The sequence below is a fragment of the Excalfactoria chinensis genome, chromosome 1, assembly GCF_039878825.1.
Source record: "Excalfactoria chinensis isolate bCotChi1 chromosome 1, bCotChi1.hap2, whole genome shotgun sequence".
Classification (NCBI taxonomy): Eukaryota; Metazoa; Chordata; class Aves; order Galliformes; family Phasianidae; genus Excalfactoria; species Excalfactoria chinensis.
The window spans coordinates 136780831-136805947 of NC_092825.1; the positions used below are offsets into that span (position 1 = coordinate 136780831).

Below are 25117 nucleotides of genomic sequence, written 5' to 3' on the forward strand. Positions count from 1 at the left end.
AAACAGACCGGTCCAAAAGCCCATAAGAAGCAATAGTTTGGAACTCCGTCTTTGTGGAGTGAATTAAAACATTCTTGTACTCATCAGAATGAATCATCTGTTTTCATTTTTAGGGCATTTGTGTGGCAGTTTTTGTCATGTTTGGCTTAAGAGAGGCCTTGAATTCTGAGAGATAACAGGAGCGGAAGCCAATGTGACCCACATAGTGTATTTATCTCGAACTAGTAGGAAAGCTTGCAGCCTCTCTCATTCTGCACTTCTCACTTGGATGTCTCCTCCAGGACGTGACATTTGAGGCCCATTGTTTACTTCCACAAAATGCACACGGTTTCTACTGGATGTTCTTGGTAACAAACCCAAATTCCTGACCAACACTGTGGTTTATACAAGGAGAAAAGGCTAAATGGCCAAATCTAGTTCTCAGGGGAGGAATCTCACCTTCCTATTCTAACAGCTCAACACGGTAGAGGCACCTCAGTGACTTCTGCATGGGAGCGAGCTGTCCGTGATGTTGGCATTACTCACTGTGTTTCAGACTGCTTGTTGGCCAGACAACCCCAGTAGGGACTGACTGCTGTGCTGCTGGGTGTGCACTGCAGGGCAGGCTTCTCTTACTACAGTACAAGCTATGTTTCTTACAAGTGTACATGCTGTATGTCCGGCTGTAACCATACACTCTTTCTTCATCTGAAAGAAAGAAAGGTGGTAGACAGGGAGGTGATACAGGAGAACCAGCATGGCTTCATCAGGGGTAAATCCTTCTTGACCAACAGAGTGGCCTTTTACGATGCTGTAAAGGGAAGAGACACTGGTGTCATCTGTCTGAACTACAGTAAGGCCTACAGTCTGGACTACAGTACCATACAACACTCTGCTCTCCTAATTGGAGATACATGGTTTTCATGGGTGGACTGTTCAATGGACAAAGAACTGGCTGCAGGACTGAGTGCAGAGTGTGGTGGGCAATGGCCAAGGCAAGCTGATCTAGCTGTGCATGTCCTTGTTCACTGTGGGGGAATTGGACTAGATGGCCTTTTAACGTCCCTTCTAATGCTAATGATCCTATGTCAAAAACTTTAAGAGTCTACAGTAACTAATAGGGGGTCGTGCTCCTCTAAGCAAACTACCCCCCATGTAAAGCAACATCAGCAACCCACGTTGAGCTCTCCAGCAGGGTCAGGGAAGCCTTCTGTGTATCTGAATTAAGTCTGGGCTACAGGTGCTCCTCATTATTACCCAAAATGAAACCAACCTGCCCAGCAGCAGCCAGGTAATCATTAAGTGCGTGCTGCAGGAGGCCAGCAGAGCGATTGCATAAAGCCTTGTCGCGTAACAGCAGCAAGCATCAAAGGGCTCCATGCTTCCTGCAGGAGGAATTTCTCTTTTGGCACCACCGACTGATATTTTGCTGTTTCTGTGCTCTGAGCGCATTCAAACCACGGCACTGTGCAGCTTTCCTAATCCACCCCGAAACCCAACAAAACAAAACCACCACCAACAACAACAAAGCCCATAGTAAATAAGCCCCCAAACCCTCGCCCAGACAAACCCGGCAGCAAGCACAGATCTGCCTCCACCTCGGAACCCCGTCGGGCCGAGGGCGGACACCCTCCCGCAGACGCCCCGCGCCCCTCCCGCACCTGTGCGGCTGCGGGCGGCGCCGGGACCGGCCGGGGCGGGGGCCCCGCAGAGCCGCCTTAAAATCCCTGCCGCCCCCGTCTCCTTCCTTCCCTCCCGCTGTCCGCTTTCTGTCCGTCCCTCGGTCCCTCCGTCCCCACGCGGCCGCCAGCAGCGCGCCGGCCCCATGGGTAGGTGCGGGGATGGGCGCGCGGGCGGGTCGAGCGCGGTGTTCATCCCGCTGAGGGGTAGAGCTGTTTTCAGAGGGAGTTTGCCAGAGGTTGAGTTGTTCGGCAGTTTGTGGTGCCCGGGAGGATCCGTCTGTGCGGTTGGCCCTCCAGACTGGAGCATTGCCTGGGCTCCCAGCCTGAGATGCTCGACAGAACTAATGCTGGGTGCTCAACGTGGGATGCTCAGACAAGACCGACATGGGATTCCCAATACAGGGTGCCCAACAAGACCAATGTGGGATGGCTGGCAAGTCCAACACAAGCCCCATAATGTGGGGCACCCAATATGGATGGAGTGCCCAACAGGACCAATTCAGGGCATCTAGTGCAGGGTGCCCAGTACAGCCAGTGTCACTGCAGCTCAGATGGGTTGACTGCCTCTTGTATTGGTGGAGATGAGCAGACAGAGCTTGCCCCGAGGCACCTGGCTACTGCTGTCTTGTTGGGGAAGATGATGGGACCCCTGTGAGGGAGAAACCCTCTGTACCCATGTAGCATCAGGCTTACTATGCTATGGGTTTGTTTAGCGCTCGTTGTGTCAGCCTCTTTCTGGAAGGGGGTCTGCAGCCACACATCCTTGTGAGGCTGCTCCAGGAGGAGGCAGAGACTCACCCACATGAGAGCAGCTGGCTGTGAAGCAGGAACATCCCTTGTGAGATCTCGAGCTGGTAAAAAAATAGCTCGATATCTCAAGGAAATACAGCATGTGGCTGCTTAGAGTGAAAAAGAATAGTTCTAGGGCTTGTTTTTTGTGGGGAGAGAATGAGTTACTGAGGTTTGCCCTGAAGAGGGAGTGCTCTGACGTGCCACCCCAGATTTGTCACTGAAATTGGTGCAGAATGCCAAATGTTCTGTTCGTTTGGAGGTCTGTCCCTGAGGCTGCCTGAAACTGGAGCTGCTTGGGCAGTTTAGGTTCCTATGTTGACATGTTGGCTATCTGAATAACACCGCTTATGTACTACATCATATTTCTATATGTTATGTTGTATTCTTTATAGAATTGGGGGTTTGTGTGCGTGTATGTATATATTACAACATCTCAGTGCTGAATAGAGGGAATAAAGTCAAAGTAGTTGATACGTAGGTGTCCAAAAATGAAGTCAGTCAGTGTTCTCTGGGGAATGCTTCTGAAAGATTTCCTGCAGAGGAGGTGGTTTCACCCTCTAGCAAGGGGAAAAAAACCACTAAAAGAACAAAACAGCCACCTGCCAGCTCCATGGTTATTGTTGTAATGATTATTTAGCTTTTACCCAAGGCTGAGGTAGCAGATTGGAGCAGGCTGCTCAGGCTGGCGTTCCCTGGGTGTTACGGTATATTGGGAAATGCCAGAAAGCAGAAATAACCGTGGAGTTAGGAAGACTATCACTAATGCTTATCTACTTTCCATGTATTTGCTCACACGAGCTGTGTGGGGGATGTTGCCAGTACCCTTAATGATTTGGTATTTGCATGTGCCCTGAAGTTGGTGCGTTAGCACTTTCTGGATGGGACCTGAGTTTTAGGAAATACATTCTCGAATTACCCTCTTAATATATCCTGTCGTTCCCATAAAAGCAGCTATCCAGAGAAGGAAAGAATCGAGTAATTGATTTTATTTTTCTTAAGCTTTCCAAAAAGGCTTTATTAAAGTATCATGCCCAACAGCATAGTGTTGCCGTCAGCTGTTCTCATCTGTTCTGAACTATGGACTAAACTGCTAGCAAACATATCTTTCTTATAGGGATCTATTATGGGCTGACTTATTTTGCAGGCAGGGATTTCAAAGTTCACATCTTGTTCTTGGCCTTATCTTAATGATAATGAACATGTTCGTGTGGTGCTCTGGGAAGTGCTGACATCCACTTTGTGGGTGCTGGCTTCCCTCTGGTGTAGTGCAAGCTCAGCTGACCGTACCCTGATGGACAGTGCTCACAGGACCCTCCAGATCAGCCTCCAGATGACACGTGTGGCCACGTGCATCACCAGTCGGGCTGTGTGCTCAGCACTTGTTAGGTCTGAGTGATGGGCAGGACTCAGCAACCACCTCTGCAGGGCGCTTCAGCTGCGTTCCTCACCCCCAGCTTGTCCTGGAGGTGACAGCCCTGTGGGTGAACTGGAGTGGGTTGCTTCTCCAGAGATGAACTGTGTGTGCTGTGCAGTTGTGGGAGTGCTTGCCACAGTGAAGGCAGCACTTTGCCTCGTCAGTCCTTCTCCACGTTACCCTGGCAGGTTATGTGAATCTAAGCTTTGGCTACATTTTAGTCAGAAAAAGAAGAGGAACTCGAGCTTTCTGATAGTCTTTTTGCACTGCGAGTCCCTCTGACTGAAAATTCACTTATCTTAAGTCTATGTGTGGTTAATGAACAATGCTCGATTTGAAGGTGAGCTTTCCCCGTGTTTCCCTTTGGCTTTAAAGAAGTCTGACTCAGTTTGCTTTAACACGTGTTGTTTTTTTTTCCTTCTCCCCCACAGCTGCAAAAAGTAAGAGTAAGGGCCGATCAGTGGTAAGTATTGCTCTCTTATGCCATAGCGAGTTGCTGTGCTTGCTCTTTGGGTTACTTTAGATAAACTTAGCTGTGCAAAAAAACAAACAAACAACAACCACCAAATCAAAACAGCAAAAAAAAAACCAACACCCTGTAAACATAAGATAAACATACTTTATATGTAAAGTAATGAGTTACTGGCCAACACAAACACCAGATAGCCTGGCAGCTTCCTACACCCCAGCTAGGCACTGGCATGCTCACCACCCTGATAAGAGGTCTGGAGAGCCTTTGGCCACAAACATACCAGCTGGGAGGGGAGGATCCATGGAGCTCATCCTCACTGTCACTGAGCTGTCAGCACCTGCTGGCTCTCCTTGTGGCATTCTTCCTTGTGAACTGTTCATCCTTCCTTTGAGCTGTTAGCAGTACCTCTTGGCAGTCCTACAGCTGTCTGCAGCCTTGAGTTTCTTATCTTTCAAGGCTTTTACTCTGCGGACTTTCCCTGCAGACTTTCCCACAGCTTCCTCAGTAGCTGAAGCCAAGGGTGTGCAGTTGGGTGGTGCCTGTCCTGAACCTGGGATCCCCGGGGCAGGGGAATGTTATGGAGTGTTATAAATAAGATGCAGTTTCTGGGTTCTTACCTCTTCTGTGGTGGATTGAGTCCTTTCTGGACATGGGGATCACAACAGTTATGTCAGTAAATGTATGCATGTGTAATGCATGAAGGCACAGCTAATAGATGCTGAGACAAACCTTTCATGATGGTTCCCCATGACTCTGGAGCAATGTTCATGCTCTACTTCTAATTTTTTCCTGACAGCTTGTTCCCCCTGTACTCTCAAACTAGGCTTCTCCTCCCCAGCTTGCCATGTGGCTGCACAAATGTTTGCATGCTTAATGATCATTCCCTGGCTTGTGCGCTCTCTTCTGTGTGACCTCCAGGCTGCTAAAAGTGGTGCCCAGGTTGGGGATGGTCATCTGGAGCAGCTTGTACATTCAGCTGAGAGAGACCGGCACTCCTATCTGATCTTCATAGAACCATGGAATGGTTTGGGTTGATTGATACCTTAAAGCTCACTCAATTCTAACCCCTCTGCTGTGGGCAGAGCTGCCACCCACCAGCTCAGGCTGCCCAGGCTCCCATCCAACCTGGCTGTGAATGCTTCCAGGAATGGTGAATCCACAGCTTCTCTGTGCAGCTGTGCCAATGGAATTTGGGATTAATGTGGATGGTCTTCATCTAGAGACCCCTCTTCCAGTCTGTGGAGGACATGAGAAATCAAGAGCAACAGATCTGTTTAGGCTTCTGGGTTTTGTTGCTCTAAAGCTGAATGAGTCGCACCCAGTGCTCACCTTGGCTGAAGTCAGGTTCTTTGGATGAAAATTGTTTGCCAAACCACAGATAAAACATGCACAGCAATAGCCAAGGAGGTAGCATTTGGGGCTGCTTGGTCATCCTCACGGCTGAGTCATTCTAAAGCCAGTGACACTCTCACCCCTTCTACTTTAATTTCTCTTTTATTATTTACAAAAAGCTTATTGCAGTACGCTGGTTTTGTCACATGTTGTGCTGCTCATTAAGGCTTTGTCCGGAGTTTACTGGTGATGTGAGCTCTCTGATTTACCCACTCCAGGCAGGATTTCCCTGTATCAAGTTCCTTTCCTTCCACGCTGCTTAAATTTCATCATTTTCACCTATGAAATGTCTTACACCCCTCAACTATTTATTATCAACCCTTCAAACATGCATTGCTTTTTCATTCCTTTGTAGACAGCTCGCATAGACACATTTGTTTATTCTTAAGCACCAAAGCAAGAAACATTTAAATATCAGCTTTATATGGCTCACAGATGCTACATTCAGATGGCTCTCAGGCCCTTGTAAAAGTATATTATCCTATTGTTCCTAGCTGTCTTTCTGATGATATCCAGATGCAATAAAGTTTCTTTGAACTTAATCTACAGGTAAAAATGGCTTTAATTTCCTTACACGGATAATGGTTCACCCAAAGATCAGACCGTATGCTCACCCACTAAGAAAAGCGTGTGGTCAGAAATTTAATGTCCAATTCCAGTGGTTAGAGTAAATTTGCAACTGAAGGATGGCCTTCTCCTCTGTCACAATGGGCAAGAATTGTGTAATAAGTTGTGTTGAAGCAGCCATGGAGATGCCCATCACAACAGTGGAAGGATCAGGAAATCTGGCAGATGGTGCCGTGCAGTTTCAGCTTAGGAGTTAAGTCAGTTTTATTGGCAAGAAATAAAGGATTCTTTGCAGAGAACCTGTAAGGATAAGGAGCGTACCTGAGACTGAAGGAAATGGTTGATTAATATTTATCTGTAGAGCCAGGCTTCTCATTTCCTTGTGTTGCTGGGGCTTGGAGTTTCTTTTCCAAGAATGTTGGCTTTTTGCTTCTTTGATTACCAGTCAAAATTACTGTGATTGCGTAAGATTTCAGATGTGCGAAGCGCAGTAGCTGGAAATCAAATATAGCCTTGCTAAAGGTGTCATGTGAAGAGAAGATGGGAAGTCTGAGATCTGAGAACCAGGAGGAGAAAGTGGGTATTGACTCTGGATTTGGGTGAATGGCATCCTCCCAGTTCAGCCCACACAGCCTCCTCACCCTGAGCACCCAACTGCTCTGGCAGAGACTGGATGGAGATTGCTCAAGCAGTAGAGCACAGCACACTGTTGTAGTCTGTGCTGCACAGCTCTGAGCCCCTGCTGTCTTTTGTTTCCAGCCGAGCTGCTTTGGTTACCCCTTGAGCATCTTCTTCATCGTCATCAATGAGTTCTGCGAGAGGTTCTCCTACTATGGCATGCGAGGTACAACCTGAATCCTGTGTCTGCTTGTCTCTGCTGCTACCCAGCCCTGACTCTGGTTTGTAACCTATTTTGTTCTTCCTACAGCTGTGCTCGTATTGTATTTCAAGTACTTCCTGCGGTGGGATGACAACTTTTCTACGGCCATCTACCACACGTTTGTTGCTCTGTGCTACCTGACGCCCATCTTGGGAGCGCTCATTGCAGACTCTTGGCTGGGAAAGTTTAAGTAAGTGCTTATTCTTCTCTCAAAAAGCAAACAAACAATAAACCCAGACCAATATACTGTAGGATCTTGGCATTTCCACCCCCCCACCCCCCCCTCATATCTGAAGCTGCACCAGGGATTACCAAAATTACTGATCTGCTCGTGCGTTAAGCTCAGCACCTGCAAGTAGCCACTGAAATGGTGAAATACTGTCTCCCAATATTGAGATTTTTAGAATATATTCAAAAATATTTTGTAATTTCAGTATTGGCTCAGGTCAGTGGGAGGTCTTACTGAACTGCAACATGCTTAAATTATGAACTGTTTTTGCTTGCATGCAGTTGTTCAGAGAAGTAATGCTGAATGAAGTGCTTTAAATGCTTTAAAGTATAGCCAAATTATGTCTAACAGCCTGATCTTGCTCTTCTTTATAAATGTCATGATTCTAATAGTGTTTACTTTTCCAGAAAAAGCCCAATAAAGAGTTTTATTGAGGGCTATGAGCGAGGAATGCTGTCAAAGGTCTCCCAGAGATTAGAGATGGGGCTGTCCTTGGAGCTGGTTGTCTGCAGGTTTTGTGGTCTTCTGCCAGGCTGATGGCCTCTGGGAGACCAGCTCTGTAATCACTGCCAGGTGTGCTCTTTGTAGCTGGTCTGATCAGTGACGTCTCTTTGTAAACAGTTTGATGCCTTGCAGGTAGAACATATGTGTATCCATTAATTTAGATGGCATGCTTTAAAGAAGAACCTGATCACCGAATGAGTGCTTCCTCTACTGCTCTTGCACCAGGGAGCTCCAGGCTTGCTGTGGGGCTTTCATCAAACAGATCTGGGTTGTCCTAGATCCCTGAGCTTTGCCCTTTATTACTGTGGGCTGATTTCCCTCTGGGGCTGCTGTTTCTGGAAGATGAACAATAGCCAAGTACTTAATTTCCATCAGAGTTTGAATGGAGCCTGTTCTTCCATACGAGGAAGAAGAATGGACGTTAAAGGCATGGGAGACATGGTGATTTCGTAATACTGCCTTCACAACAGTATCTCCTAGGGGAGCTTCCGTCTTTAGAATATATTTAAGCTGCATGGAGGAAAAAGAAATAAAAGAACATAGAGAATATTTAAGCAATATTGAAATTAGCATAAGTTGCATATCTTAGAGTAGTCAATTTGTACTTCACTGTATGTGAAATACGACATGGCATTTTCTTGAGCTAGTGATTCAACAGTAACTGAAGATTTAAATATCTCCCATGACATTGTGGTGCTTAGAGAGCCTATTTGTCATCGTACCTTGCTTAGTTAAATAGCATTATATGATTAAGCAAAAGTCTGCATCAACTATGCGTATGTATAAACTTTTAGTTGTCGATGTATGTAAAAGTTTATCTCCTCTCTTTATAACAGGACCATTGTGTCCCTGTCCATTGTCTATACAATTGGGCAGGCAGTCATGGCTGTAAGTTCCATAAACGAAATGACAGATCAAAACAGAGATGGCAGTCCCGATAACATCACAGTGCACATGTGAGTTGGCCTGTACATGCATGTTCTCCAGGTTGGTGGGTGGACAGCTTAAGACTTAAAATGACACTACTTGCATTTCGACTGTCTTGCAGTCAACCTTTTATATAAAACTAAGATAGCAGAACAATTTCTTTTATCTTTTTCTACTTTATCCCAGTGCCCTGTCTATGACTGGCTTGATTCTCATTGCACTTGGAACTGGTGGGATCAAACCTTGTGTGTCAGCGTTTGGTGGGGATCAGTTTGAAGACCACCAGGTATCTTCCAGATTTTCAGTCACACATGTATCTTTACCAATGCTTGGCTATTACAGCAATACAATAAAGTACATACCTAGAAAAGTGCCTTGTTGTAGTGCTTTGTGAGTGAAGAAGGTAGCTAACAATTTGTCTTGAACTGTGCAAACTAAGTTAGTTCAATCTAGGCTAGATAAAGTGGCTCTGGCTAGCCCTTTCTAAAACCATTTTTGAAAAGCCTTTTTGTTCTTACTGTAGGAGAAGCAAAGAAGTAGATTCTTCTCTATCTTTTATTTGTCCATTAATGCTGGAAGTCTCATATCCACTATAATCACCCCAATTCTCAGAGGTAAGTCCACACATTTGTTCATGAAGAGCTTAGATAGCAATAAAGGATGAGTGTTGGAATGCAAGTCATACAGGCTAAAATTAACAGGAAATTCAGTCTTCAGGTTTTCTTGTATGTCATCCAACTTCTCAAGGATGAAGTACTACTAAAGAGGGTTTCCAGTCTGGGTTGCTTTCAGATCTAGTACTTCGATCCTGAAGAGGTATGCTCAAGCCACCACAAATTCTGAAGCTAAAGTGTATTTTAATTCCATAGAGGTACAAATACTGCACCTCCTCCAATGCCTTTAAAACAGTTACTCAAAGTTGTGTTGTTTGGTCAAAAGGGAAAGTGGGAGTGCTCTGCTCTGGAACGGAAGGAGATTCTTTCTGAAGTGTGCCCACATAAAGTGTAGAAGCATTTATGAATGTGCAAACACGCTGATCCATGTGATAAATCATGTTTTTATATGGTACAAGGTTGGTTTCTCTTCTGCTTGTAGCAAGCTTATACAGCTGGTTCAGGGTGATAACGTGAGTTTGAGGAAGACTGCTTTTTCTCAGAAGTGAGAGAATACAGTTCAGTCTCTGGAATAATCCTAATGCACTGGGCTGCAGTTCTAGTCCTTCAATTCCTTCATGGCAGCTGAATGGAACTGACCATATGGAAGTGTTTTAGGGGTCTGCTTTATGCAAATTCTACTGTTTCCCAAAACAGAAGGAGATGTGCAGATGCTGCTACACGCAATTTGCTTCCATGGTGATGCAGGGTGAAAACTACCTTGGAAAAACTAACCAATTTGATTGAGGAAAGCTGTACCATGACTTTCTGTAATTGCTTAAATAAATAAGTAATTAAAAAAAAATAATCAAACATGAGTTATCTGCAAGCTGGGTTTTTTTCCCTCATGAAAATGTACGGGCACAGATTGCCCAGAGACTATACCAGTGTGAGTCTCCCTTCTTGGAGACCTCCAAAAGTCACCTGAATGTGGCCCTGTGCAAACTGCCCTGGGTGGCCGTTTACTGAGCAGGGAGTGGGACCAGAGGGCCCTTCCAACCTCTACCATTCTAAGATTTCTGTGATGCATTATTCCCCTTCTCAGTAACATAAGTTGAACTGCATAGAGATCATTCACCTTGTCAGTTATCAGCAGAGATTTCTTTTCCCTTGAGTCAACAGTGAATGCAAGGAATAGAAACTCTATGTGAAACATTGGCAGCAGTCTCTGGGATTTGTATCTAATGTTACTTTATATTTCAGCTCAAGAATGTGGCATTCACAGCAAACAGCAGTGCTACCCGCTGGCATTTGGAGTTCCTGCTGCCCTCATGGCTGTTTCATTAGGTAAGTTGAATTGTTTCCATCTTGCTTTCTTGCTGTGCTTTGATGATAATGATTTCTGAATCATGAGAAAGTAGTTGAAATCTGCAAGTATGAATCTCTAGAAATACCTGATTATTTCTGCAGTATGTGACTTGTGAAACCTTTTTGGAGGGAGGACAGATTGACCCAAAGTATTACCCCTTTTAAAGGAGAGACTGGTGGAGCTGAGGCACAATTAAGCTGAACGGCTGTTTACGAGGGTAGACAGAGACAGGACAAGGGGGAATGGTTTTAAACTGAGAAATGGGAGGTTTAGCTTGCATGTTAGGAGGAAGTTTTTCACACAGAGGGTGGTGACGCACTGGAACGGGCTACCTAGGGAGGCTGTGGATGCCCCATCCCTGGAGGCATTCAAGGCCAGGCTGGATGTGGCTCTGGGCAGCCTGGTCTGGTGGTTGGCGACCCTGCACATAGCTGGTGGCTTGAAATTAAATGAGCATCGTGGTCCTTTTCAACCCAGGCCATTCTATGATTCTATGTTATGATAGAAAATAGTCATGTAATATCCTGTCTAAATTGTTTGGTATGCTGGGTTATATCAATAAAAGGTCTTCTAAATGTAGGATGAGGACTCAGAAAATGCAATTTTCAGATATTGTTCATAGCAGTGAACTGTGTGGAGTAATTGCCCTTTTACTAGTGAAATACAACACTGGTATGCCAGTGTTTATCAAATTGGTGTATTTTTACTAGCTGCACTGCAGATTGCTCCTTGAGCCTTTCAGCTGCCATACAAAGACCAAGAAATTGATACTCACATCAGCAGATTTTGGAGGTTGTATTTTATTATCTGATTTTTTTTCCTACTGGTTTGGCTGATGTGTGCTGCAGTGTTTCTCCTGGTCATGTCCTCTCCTGGACATGGCACCCAGATGGGCCACCAGCTCTGCTGTCACTGTCTTATCAGTGCACCCAACCCAGGGTGACAGCAGCTGCTCGTGTTATCCCGCACCTTGCCAACACGTGGGAGGGTGAGGCTGGGAAACGTGTCTGCGTGTGTGAGCTGAGAGAATGCTGACAAATGCTGTGGCTCAGGTGGCGTCTCACGTGTCCCTGCGTGATGTGACATGCAGTGTCCTGGGCTCTTGAGTTCCTACTGAAGTGAAGGAAGGCCAAAGAGCAGATCCAGAGTGGTGGTTGCTTTGACCATAACTCATATCCTACCAAGAATGGACACTAATCCCAAGAGTATCAGGGTTTAGTCCTGCATCTTTAATAGTAATATTTACTGATATTTAATAATTGATTTGTTTTGCTGTGCACTAACACAGCAATAGTCAAGTTCATTCCTCCTTACAGAGTTTACTCCCAACTTGATGCAGCTACTTAATTATGTTTTTCACACTAAATTCTTTGCCACTGTTTGCGATTAACCACAGATTCCTTTCTGTTTGCTTCCTGCAGTTGTGTTCATAGCTGGAAGTGGAATGTACAAAAAAGTTCAACCTCAAGGCAATATAATGATCCGAGTCTTTAAATGCATTGGAGTAAGTAGTGCTTGTATTCTCAAAAAGCTTGACAGGAACCTTCAAAGCTGCCCAGTACTTGTACATAGTGTAGAATTCTTATATTGTATGAGGAAAACTCTTTTCTTTCCTGAAGGCTTCTTACTTACACCTTCAAATTTAGTCTGCCTTTTTACTTGTCTTTATTCATATTTCAATTGATACACACAGAAAACAAAGCAAGATGTTAACAATGTGTGAAAGCTTATCCAATCTTCTGGGAATTATCCTTTTGCTCATTCATGTACTTTTATACAGCTTTATAGGGAGACAGGCAAGTCTGCACTGACCTGAGTCAAGAGGCAGTAGTATAACTTCCCACAAAGAATTATTGGCTATTGAAAGAGTTTATTGTTTACTATGCAGAGAATATTGATCTCCACTGTTCTAAGGAGGCTGGGACATTATATATCAGTGAAAGCCTGTGAGGAAGGGAGCTAAATTTGCTTTCTGAGCTCTGCGTATCCCAAACTTGGCAGTGTCTCAACTTTGAGATGAAGGCACTTCTCTCATTCATGGGTTTCCCCGTCCTCCATGCAGACCTGCGAGGCTGTTACAGCCCAGACCGTTGCTTGTCCTATAAACACTTCACAAACCAAATCTCTGTATGTGCCTCTGGTTGTCTCATAGACTACTGCCCCTTTGGCCCTGCCCAGCTTGGTTTTGCATGTTGTCACACTCAGAAAGTTTGTGGAGTCCTTCAGGACTATATTTTGTGCATATTCAGTACCAATACATTTCCACAAGCTGCAGTTTCTTATAGTGGAATGTGCTCTTACAGCCATTCAGTTCTGAGGAACAGTGCATCTGACATTCTCATGCTATATGTAAGTTGGTCTTAAGTATGCAGGTCTTCCAGTTCCTAACAGCAATCCACTTTAGAGCTGCTCAGAGCAGCTCTGCTTGATTTACCTGATCCCAGGTACACACTTGACTGGATAGACAGTATGAAGCCTTAAATGCACTATTCCTTCCAGTGCTTACAGCAGGTAACAGATGTCACCCCTGGTACCCTCTAAAGAGGAGTGCTAGAAGCAGGAGTGTCACTTGTAATAATAGAAGCTGTTTTATAGTTAGAAGTATTTTAACATCATTAAACAAAATTCTAATGGGTTCTCTCCAGTTTGCCATTAAAAACAGGTTTCGGCATCGCAGCAAAGAGTATCCCAAAAGAGAGCACTGGCTAGACTGGGCAAGCGAGAAGTATGATGTAAGTACTGTGTGAGCACTGCTGTCCCTCAGCATCCCCTGGCCCCAGTTTGTGTGCTGTCTGCTCCGATCCATTGCCCTGAGAGCTGGGTTAACAGCTTTTTCACCTCTTGATCATGTATAAGTTACTGGCTTATGTCCCATAGTCCCCTGGCTCTGTCCTTTGCTCCCTGCACCCTACACACCCTGCACTTCTGTTGGTGTCAGCACAAACCTTAGCCCCTTCCCTTTATTTTACTTTTGCCTATATGTAATTCTCGCGCATGAAATGCATTCCACACTTCCTTGTCATTCAAGTGCCTCCTAAGCAGTGCTGCTAAAACCTACCAGGAAAATAGAACAGCTTAGAGCTAAATCTGCTGCCGTTGCCGTGCGGGCGTGCCAAGAAGCACAGACGTTCCTGCTGTCAGTGTTCCCTTTAACTGGCACCTCACCCCGGTGGGGTTTTTTTTTAACAGAAATTAGGAGTAGTTCTGGCAACATCCAAAGTTCAGGTTATGGGTAAACACTGCATGAGAGGTCTCTTGTCTCCACCTGCTGCTGCACTGCAAATTGCAGTGGAAGTGTTGGGTTTTTCACCGAGATATATAAAAATATATTTGTATTTCTCCTTATCTACAGAAACGACTGATTACTCAAACCAAGATGGTGTTGAAGGTGCTTTTCCTTTACATCCCTCTCCCCATGTTCTGGGCACTTTTTGACCAGCAGGTAAAATGGAAACGCTTTTCTTTGCAGTTCTAAATGTGCCCTGTTGTTCTGTGTTCTGGAGGCACTGTACCCAAAAAGATCTTCGTGTAAGGGCGGGAAGTACTCCACGAATAATTCAGCCCCGTTATGACTCACAGAGGTTACTCTGAATCAGTGCTCACACAGTGTCCTGTGGTCCAAGAGCAGTCAGGCAGTGGGGTCCAGTGCCGCTGTGAGAAGCAGCAGGTTGGGGCGGTGGGCTGTACGCATTTAGCTGACAGCCACGTGCCCGCTCTGCACAGCCTCTCTGGCTCATCTCCTGCAGTGACAGATGAGAGAAGCACGTGCTGGAAATCCTGGTGAGGCTCCAAGTGTGGCATCTGTGCTCGTTTCCTCTCTTGAGTATTGTTTTTTTTCATGATTTCTTGAAGCTAGTAAATAAAGTGAAATGGACCGTGAAGATCACTTTGCTCAAATGTTTATGTTCTTGTAGCAAGCTATCTTTGCTTTTATTGTGCTGTCCACCTTTCCAAACACTTTACTTAGGAAAACAATTCAAGAGGAAATTTGGGAGACTTATTAACCACGGGATTTAACTCTCTCTTCTTCTGTCAAGGGATCGAGATGGACACTGCAAGCCACAACAATGGATGGGGACTTTGTAGGTTACTTTTTTTTATCTCCCCCTACAGTTTACCTTTCAGACCTGTTTCATTTGTTATCATAATACTAACATCTATGTTATTTTTTCCCCCCCTACTAGGGAGCTATTCAGATTCAGCCAGACCAAATGCAGGTATAGTAATCTCCTACTTGACAATCCTAAGTACTTCCCAAAGATGATATACATGATATACATGTAAAAAGGGGCTTTGGAAAATACTTACTTCTTTTTCTCTTTGTGTTCATCTTTAACAGACTGTCAATCCAATCCTGATTATAATAATGGTCCCAGTTGTAGATGCTGTGATTTATCCTTTAATCCAGAAATGCAAGATCAATTTTACGTAAGTTGATGTTTTTACCTGAGTTCAGCAGAGGTTCGTTTTAGTGACTTCTTTAAGAGGCTCTTGTTGCCCTAAACAAAAACAGGCTTTCAGCCAAGAGAAAAACAATATAGTATTAAAAATGGGGTTAATAATTAAAATGTAATAAAAGAACTCTGAGAGGTAAACAAAGGCACCACAGACCACAGGGGCAGAATTTAATAGGAAAGTGATGGTGTGGTTTCTCTTCAAGGTGAGGTCAAATTGCTTTGATTGCAAAAAAGATGTTATCTACCATTAATGTTTTCTACTTCCCCATGTCTAACACTCTCCTCTCCTACCAAATATCATAAATAGAAACACAACATAATCTTTTGCAACTGATATCTTCTGGGCTTAAAACTACCTAAGACCAGATGGATTTTCCTTCCAGTCCCAGGCAGGCGTTTTCACACAGAAGTGTTCAGTGAGACAGTTCTAGAGGGTACTGCGTGTTACTTTTAATATTGGCAATGAACTGGACAGCATTTGCAAGCAGGAGGAATGGAAAAGGCTCACCAAACTGAACAAGATACAGGAAAGCTACTGGTTTCTAGACTTCTGTCAGCACTAGTGATGCTTCTGGACTTGGCTTACCTTGAGCTTGGGTGGATCCATTACAGGAGTAGCTCAAGCTTCCAGCACCCAGCTCCTCAGCTTATTACCCTGTGTTCCTGAAACACAAGTTTTCTCGTTCCCTGGGTTATCCCAACCTTTGTCACCTGTAACAAAGGCTGTCCTATCATCACATTTACCCCTGTATTTCTTTATGTGCAGAATACATTCCTTAGAATAAAGTCTATGGAGCAAGACGCAATCCTATTTTTCGATCCAATTACAAAGAACTAGTGGGAGGGTGCTGTGCTGGAAGCACCTCTGTTCGTTAGTGGATGTTCTGCATCAGACAATTGATGCCATAAATAAAATAGCTACCTTACATTCACCCTTACAACTTAATGTCAGTCGCTGCCTCTTAAGTCAATATATTTCCCTGACTTGCTCCTTTCAGTATTTGATTTAAACACAGTGATATAGACACGAGTTGTTATTACTCTTTTGAACATGATATAGACACGAGTTGTTATTACTCTTTTGAACATGATATAGACATGAGTTGTTATTACTCTTTTGTACAAGGTGTAAATTTGCCATTTCATGGTTTTCTAAGCTATTGATGATACTAGATGTGGGCTTTTTTCCCCTTCTGTTGACTTTCCCAGTTCAAATGCGGAAAACCCAAAACCAATTTTGTTGAGATGATGGTTAACCCCAGGAATGAGCCCAGCAGATGCAAAGCAACAGGTTAAGATACTGCAGGAAATTTAATTTCCCAGTAGCGTAACTGAACTCTACAAAGGATGATAGCTAGATGCTGACAACATCAGCCCTTCAAATTATGATTATGTGCTACCTGTAGCCCTCTTAATTTCCCACTGCGGAAAAGAAAACTAACGATTGAAGCTTTGAATCAAATGTTTGTCTTAACTTATAGATATGTTCTGTTGCTGCATTAGGCCCCTGAGGAAGATCACTGTTGGCATGTTCCTTGCTGGCCTGGCTTTCATCGCTGCTGCCCTTTTGCAAGTGCAAATAGATGTAAGTTCAGCCATGTGCTGAATTCTAGTACCTTGTTAATGCAGAACAGTCTTTTTAAGGTGAAAACAAGTCAAATGCTGTGTGTAAAACACTTGTAAATCAGGAATAAGTATGTGTGCACAGAAGTAGAGGGAGTGAAAATATAAAAGTATCTTGCAATCCACTGATTTCATTGGTAGTAATATTAGACATAGGTAGTAATATTAGAGCGCTAATCATCGTCCTGCAAAACATCTCATTTGCTGTTATGATAAATCATGCATCAAAGGCAGCCTCAGTTCTTTAAACAGATTAGAAGCTAAAAAAACAGAGATTTTCCCTAACAGAGAGCTGCTTTGTATCCCTGATCTCTTCTGACATCTAAACTGGAGGTGAAGTGTGACTCAACACAGACTGGGAAGCATCATCATGCCATGAGCAAGGATGATTTTATGACACCTATTTAAGGCAGGACTCAGCATATCTTGATTTTCTTGCTTCAAAGGAAGGAATGATGTTTAATACACGTAAAAGATGTGGGTTTTCCTTGTAGCTGGAGAGTCAGTGACACTTCTGGAAGGTAGTGACTGCATCCCAAGATCTGAATTGCCATCCCAAAGTGTCCACCTTTCTTAGTGCACTATCAAGATGAGCTGCTCACCTCTTAAATACCTTTTGTGAGGAATGAGGAGATCACTACTTGGTGTCTGGGCTCAAACTTTATTTTGCCTCTGTCTTCTGATGGAGAGCAAAGCATCTGGCCTTCAGCAGGACACATTCTGAATGCCTTGATCAAAGGGTTAGGGCTGTAGATAAACACGTGCTCACGCTGGGCAGAGGTTTGGTCACAGCTGGTAACTCTCCAAACTGTTGCACAGGAGCACACTGCAGAAAGGAAGATTTAGGTACAGTCACACAACTAAAATAAGACCTAATGAGAATGAAAAAGACCAAAGTACAGAATGGATAAGGAAGAATTGAAATAAGTGCAGCTCTTGAGGCTCTGCAAGAGCAGAAGCTACTAACTGTTAGATTGGGTGGAAAGTGGAGTCTCCAGAAGTTTTTCATTTCCTTTGGGCCCTCACATTGCACAGAGTTTGTGTGTGTTTCTGAGCAGCATGAGGGCTGGGAAACGAAGTCAGAACATGCATAAAGAAATAGAAACCCGTGCTCTCCTAGGATAGGGAGAAAATGCCTGTCCCCTGAAGTGCCAAGTGGTGTCGGTAGAGGCAGCACCCTACAAGAAGAGGAACATGGAAGCATTGTGAAGGAAAAACATCATTTCTGAGAGAGCATTCAGAACGCTTTGAGGCTAGTAACTAAAACATGATTAAAATTGCATTCTTATGGCTGACAACCACAAATCATTGGGCAAATGCTAATTTTCAACATGAGATGAATAACAGCGTAGTTATTACAGTACATCCTTCAAGTGGCTTAGGGTAGAGCACTGATTTGCTTCTTTCTTTGTCCCTACAGAAAACTCTTCCAGTTTTCCCTGCATCTGGACAGGCCCAAATCAAAATAATAAATCTAGACAGTAGCAGTGCAGATGTTACATTTCTGCCCGATCGTCAGAACGTGACTGTTCTTCCTATGGAGTCAGTAAGTACGGGGAGATGGGGAATAGAAAGTCAAATTTGAATGGAGCAAGTCAAAGTGGTTCTTAACTGATGGTTGAAAATTGAGTATTTTCTATGGTTTGTTTATTTTTTTTTAACCCTATCTATTCATTTTAGGCATTTTCTTATGTTAAGGAATGATTTATCACTAAAAACATACAGTGTTTCTTGCTAAAGAGATGCCATTTCTGAACAGTAGGGACTGCTATTCCTTCTAATAAGAATAATACTAAAAATCCATCCAGGCCTAGAAAGTCACTGCTCTTATTGTAAGTGATCACTTACGTAAACTAGAATATGTTTCTGTGGCTACTTCACTTGAGCTCCAGATTTTGCTGCTGAAGAACCCTTTCAGGATCTTTTACAGCGCAGTTTTGATTGTTAGCTCTACTGACAGCAAAACACGATGGAGCTGATAGATCTTTTTAATACTGAATGCAAGGAAGTCTTACTGGCATATTCTGTGGTAGTCTGCTGTCCTGTTTCCATAGAAGAGAAGCCCTCTTCCACTGTCCTCCAGATATAGCTCACATGGAAACTGAGCTGTGGGGAGAAGATAAGGGTGCCCAAGCTGAATCCTGAAGTGGAACTGATACAATCATAATGAACACCTGAAAACTAAGGGTGTAAAAACATACTCCATTCTCTACTACAGGAATAATCCAGACGTTTTGGATTGCACTATGCATCTATAAAGCAAAGATATATATATATATATATGTATATATATATATATATATAAATAAAATAAATGTGTTAATTTATCATTCAGGTTGTGTTACATCCCGTGCTTGTGAGGTGTAGTTAGAATATCTGAACTATGTATCCTGACAATAGTAGCTCATTAAATGTGAAAGATGTGGTTTGGATCAGCATCTTGTAGGAAACGTTGCCATTTGGAAAATGGTTTATACTAGTGCAGTCTCTGTTGCTAAACAGAATTTTGTTGGGCAACAGCAAGTCTGGTTTATCTGGAGAAAGAAATAGACAGCAAAATGTACAGTTTTTCCATGATGCTTGTAGGAAACTTTTGTTGCTTTGAAGTTTGTGTAAAGGAAGAAATCCCCATTCAAACAAAACTAGCGTCTGGCACGGAAAAGACAACAAGCCAGGAGTTACTCACAATCTCTGTTACTTTGGATGTAACATCCCTGTAGAATTTTGATCCCCCCAGATTTGGCATTTCCTCAGAGGCAGAGACAAATGCTATCACGTGGGAATTCACAGCTGTTTGTCTTCCTTGTAGACGAACTACAGGATGTTTGAGACTTCCCAGTTAGAATCTGTAATCATAAACTTTGGGAGTGAGAATAGAAGTCAAAGTATCGACTCAACAAGCAGCAACACGCATACTGTCACCATTAAGAAAACAACAACAGGCATTGTTTCTAGCTTGGTAAGTCTCCATAAATCCTAAGAAGTACATTAGTGCCATAGCAACTGTCTATGTGGAGTGTGGGACCCCCTAAAGCAAACAGAACAACAGAAAATTCACCAATATGTGTGCCCCCAGTGGCGCAGTGGTAGAATTGCTGCTTGCAACACCGGTGACCCAGGGTTCGAATCCCCCCTGTGGTGCAGGGGGTAGAAGTGCTGCTTCACTACACAGAGGGCTCGAAACCTGGGAGTTGGACTCGATGATCTCTAAGGTCCCTTCCAACTCGCACGATGCTGTGATACTGTAATATCTGGCCAACCTAACTTGGCAGTTACTGTTTTGCTGAATTTACATGCATGGTCCTAAAGAATTTTTGAGTAGATGTTTCTTAGCAGGAACCTAAATATAAGGTCTGGAATCTTGCTCTGAAACCTCTGTGAGTTCTTGGTTGTATGTAACAGTGTGTGTTTAAACTGTTCACTCATGCCAGTGAAGTGTCTTGACTAATGGTCTCTTCCACCAGCACTCTGATAATTTCACATCAAAACCAGAAGAAGGAAAGAGTCTAATCAGGTAAAACTGATTTTGTTGCTCAGCTTTTCAGTAGCATGACTACTTCTTCAGTCTCCCTCTTCTGGGGATTCTTCTTGTTTAATGCTATTTCCTATACTGTAGGAGATGTCCTCTTGCTGGATGCCTCAGTTAGAGGTTCAGGGAGTATAGGAATATCCAGAACAAAAAGCTATCTTATGTATCTATTTGGGGTGTATCTTAGCTAAATCTTGGAAGCAGGTTTCACACTGCCTAGAATTTTTTTGTTGTAGACAACGTGTCTACTTTCTTTTGAATTGTGGCTAAGAAATGTCCTACCAATTATATAGGTTGTTTTTTCCCTATATCTTCCATTTGTAGATTTGTTTGTTACTGACAGAAGTAAGTACTCGCTTTCTTCATTTCCCAATGAAAGCAATAGGATGATGTAGGTTTGTCTTGCTTCTTGCAGAAGCCGTGTCTTTGGGGCTTTACAGTTCTTTCAGAAGTGTTCCTTTTCAAAAGTTAAAGGCTTAATACTCGTACTGCCAAAACATGAAGTAAAACTTGCTTTCCTTGAAATACTAACCACTGTGTTAATCCTTCTTATATGTTAAAGGTTTGTAAATAATTTGCCTCAGACAGTCAACATCACTATGGGTGGCACAGCTTTTGGAGTACTGGAAGAGACAAGTATCAGTAATTACAGTCCTTTCTCAGGAGGAAGGTAAGCATGTCCCTTACCTTAATCTAACCACTGAAAGAAACAGACATACTTGACCCCAGGAAACAGATATAATATTTATTTTACACAATATTGTCTGTATAAATGGGCTGAGTTGTTTTTTCCTTTCTTCAGAACAAACAAAATAGTAATTGTTGCAGATTCAACTAATTGCACAACGACTTCAGAGGTGTTTGGATATGGTGGTGCTTATACGATCGTAATTAATGAGGTGAGTTGCTGTTGAATGGACAACAGTTTTCCATTATAATGTTCTTTAATTGTAAACCCCTTGAACAATTATTTCTCTACCCCTTAGTTAAACATATCATTCTTATGTTAAACTGTCTGAACAGAAACACTAACAAAGATAATGCTGAGCATGGTAACGACATACTACAAAAAAATCCATATCAATCACCAGTGGCTTTAAATCCTTAGCCCTGCTTGACACGAAGCATTCGCATGAGTTCTGCTGTGAAATAATTGCATTTCTTTGCATGCTGTGTGGTGCTTCGTACGCAACACGTTTTACTCTCGCAGAACTTTATGTATGATTATATAGATGACACAGCACTGTTTAGAATTCCTCTGGTGTACAGAATCTTTACCGCTGTTCCTAATGCATCTATTTTTTTTTTTACTGCTAGTGTTCTCAAGACGTGACTCAATTGAGATACATTGAAGATATCCAACCCAATACAGTCCATATGGCTTGGCAGATCCCTCAGTATTTCATACTTACATGTGCAGAAGTAGTCTTCTCTGTCACTGGGCTGGAGTTTTCCTACTCACAGGTAGGCTTTGCTCTTCAGATCATTCACATGTTAGCTCAGAACTCTTAAGCTCCTAACCTGTACAAACGGACATCTCCTGAGGCTTCTTGTTCTTAAAAGGTGGTTCCATGTTACTGCTTTGTTTGAACAGTATTCTCTAGAGCCCCCTAGCAGGACTATGGGCAGGTGCAAAATGGGCTTGTTTCACTAGCATTCTGTTTTCCACGGAGCTAACTTCAAGTATCACTTGAAGATTTGCTCACCAGTTTTCAAATCACCTCATACATGACTGCAAAACCAAACTGGAGACCCCTCAACTATAAGCTGAGCCACTGCTGACACTTCTACATCAAAGTTGCACCCGTTTAATGGTTTTTTTTTTGCCCTTGCAGTCTTTTACAGCAGTTTGTACACTTTAAATTCCTTTGTCTTTGAACTTCAATTTGTATTGCTAGCTCTGTGTTCCTTCCCTTAATTCTTAGTATCTTATGCAGTTATGAGAATGTACGTTGCGGCTTGGTTGGCTGTGAAGCGCTCCTTTTCTTCACTTAGTGTGTACAAAGTGAGGTAGCAGGCACGTTTTACATTTGGCTACTTAGCATACGCAGTGTAAAAAGTGTTTCAGCAGTAATTAGAAAGCTCTTGTTTCTCAAAGCTTTCTTGAGATCTGTTGAGTCCTAACAATGAAACAGGTAAATAATTCCTCCTCCCCCATGGAGAACCAGTGTTTGTTATAATGTGAAATATGCTGTAAACATCAGGAAGCGTTAGCAGCGTGACTAAAAAATAAGTGCTTTCCTCCTACAGGCGCCGTCTAATATGAAGTCGGTGCTGCAGGCAGGATGGCTACTAACAGTGGCTGTAGGTAACATCATTGTCCTTATTGTGGCTGGAGCATCCAAACTCAGTGATCAGGTAAGTGCACATGCGATCAGTGTGCCTTTGTATTGCACTATTAGAAAGAGGCTCTTACATGAGGGGAGTTGTGGCTGATAATTCTCAGCCGTAACTTTTGAACATCAGGTATTACAGTGGCTTTGTATTTATAACTGGAATGCATGAGGCTTAGCTAGAAGAGTATTCCAGTCTGTGGTAGAATTTGTGCTTTACTGAACAATCCCTTAAGAGTACTTAAGCAACTGAGTTATAAATCTTTATTATCTATTTTGGATCAAAGAAACGAACCAAAAAAAAAGCTTAAACAACTATAACTTTAACCAAGGTTTCTACCCTTTGCATCAATTGCTTGTCACTCCCACCTCTTGCTCCATCAGGCTCTTTCACTTGGCAAACATCAGAGTGTAATGCCTGTGTAATAGATTGTTTCTCATGGTGTGGAAGGTCTGAGTGAGAACTTCTGAACTGATTTGGGACTAAATTCTGACACTTCTGCCTCATCTGTGTATCTCAGCCTTGCCACGTACCTTCTTTCTTTTGGCTCCGTTGGTTTCAAACCTTCTTCCTTAAGGCATAAAAGCAGTCCTTGTTCTGATGAAGAACATTTGGACAAATCTTCTTCAGACTGCTTATGGCACTCCCTAGTGAATCAAAAAGGGGTGATGTTTCAGAGAGGGAAGAGCCTGTCATTGAAACACATCTGTCAGTCCTGGTTTCAGCTGAAGTAATTGGAGACAGAGTGAAATGCAGCTGTTTGAGGGGTTTCAGATGGAGATAAAGAGAGAGCACATTGAAAGTAGAGTTACTATTCTCACTCTCCACTGTGGTCCATAGAAACATACCTAATATTTAGTTCTCCAAAACATGCAGCACTTGTGTGTGCTGAGTTCCATATTTGGAATGGACCTCATTCCTTGCCAACAGTAAAATGGTGTGATTCTTTGGAAGAATAGCTGTTGATGGCTAAATTATACTTCTTTTTTTCTCTTCCAGTGGGCAGAGTATGTTCTCTTTGCTGCCTTGCTGTTTGCAGTTTGCATTATTTTTGCTGTCATGGCGTATTTTTATACGTACACTGATCCAAATGAGGTTGAAGCCCAGCTTGATGAGGAAGAAAAGAAGAAACAAATAAAACAGGATCCGGACTCGTATGGAAAAGAATCTGAAGTTGTCTCTCAGATGTAGAAGGTGTATTTAAGAGCATTTGTAAATCATGGTAGCCCATTAAGTGTCACTGCAATAACAGGAATCAGGGTATTGCTGACATCACTGGGTAATATACCTCATGGGAGAGACTAAGAAAAGCTGTTCTGACTTAACGTACAGCCTCTTAGGAAGCGAGACGAAACGATTAATCTCTTGTACAGAAGATGGCATCCTGAGGAAACTCCTGCAGAATTTGCACTCTTAAAATGTACCTCAAGCTCGATACCATAGCATTAAAACATTGAAATTGCACTTGGCACTATTAGACACTCTAAAAAAAGATGTATTTTTATACTGTATTTCAATTTTATAACGTGGAGGGGTGGGGGGAAAAAGGTGTTGCCAAGAAATAGTAATTGAAGCCAAACTGTCTGTGTGACCCTTCTAGCCTTGCTGTTACTTGAAAGCAGGTCACATATGCCTTAAATTCTTTTGTATGTCCTTATGGGTAATGGGAGAAAAGCTCTTGGATTTCTCAGATTAAAATGTCTGTGCTCCACACAGCAGTAACTTGGACACACACTGTGATGTGCTTTATGTGCCTATTATGAACCGCCCATTGGTATGTTCTTAATTAATTGTATTAATGAGATGTCCACTGAGGTGAACAGACAATGGCAAATGATGTTTTGAATAACCAACAGGAATAAAACTTGTGTTGTCACAAAATACTGAAAGCAGTGTAAGACTATGACTTACAGTTGCGCGGATCTCCATCCACACACACATGTAGAATAGCGTGTGCGTCACCCAGGATCTTAAAAAGGTAGGAGAGACTGAGCTGGTCAGGCCCGGAGCATAGCCAGGCAAGCACACTGTCCAGCAACTCTTTTACATGTAGCTGGCACTTTGTCTCCTGTCACCTCTCTATTTACACATGCTTGTCCCTCTCCAAACCATACTGACCTCTCCCTTTTCCCCATCCCTGGTCTCATAATAAGTCTTGCACAAGGTGCTCTTCTCCTGCATCTTTCTGTGAGTCACAAGCGATCCTGGAGAGCCTTTCCCATGGACACAAAGTGGTGGGCCGCCTCCTGCTCCTGGGACAGCCCCAAGGCTCCATCTCCAAAAGGGTCCTCTGAGAACATCAGAGCAGTTCATGCAGAAGCCTGGGCAGCCCCTGTTAGCATTGCTCTGATTGTGTGTCTTGGAGCTGTGCAAA

General features: G+C 43.2%; 1 protein-coding gene across 1 annotated transcript; it reads left to right on the plus strand.

Annotated features, from left to right (window-relative positions):
• The first annotated feature begins 1683 nt into the window (after window positions 1–1683).
• Window positions 1684–24609, plus strand: SLC15A1 (solute carrier family 15 member 1). Its single transcript, XM_072343446.1, has 23 exons — window positions 1684–1808; window positions 4299–4330; window positions 7058–7142; window positions 7227–7368; window positions 8748–8867; window positions 9025–9124; window positions 9362–9452; window positions 10695–10778; window positions 12222–12304; window positions 13446–13532; window positions 14153–14242; window positions 14838–14882; window positions 14985–15017; window positions 15140–15228; window positions 16761–16842; window positions 18301–18426; window positions 19690–19839; window positions 20345–20394; window positions 20972–21079; window positions 21212–21308; window positions 21727–21873; window positions 22660–22767; window positions 23743–24609. Exons 1-23 carry the CDS (start codon window positions 1805–1807, stop codon window positions 23932–23934), a joined length of 2145 nt encoding a protein of 714 aa, XP_072199547.1. The 5' UTR covers window positions 1684–1804; the 3' UTR covers window positions 23935–24609.
• The last annotated feature ends 508 nt before the right edge of the window (window positions 24610–25117 follow it).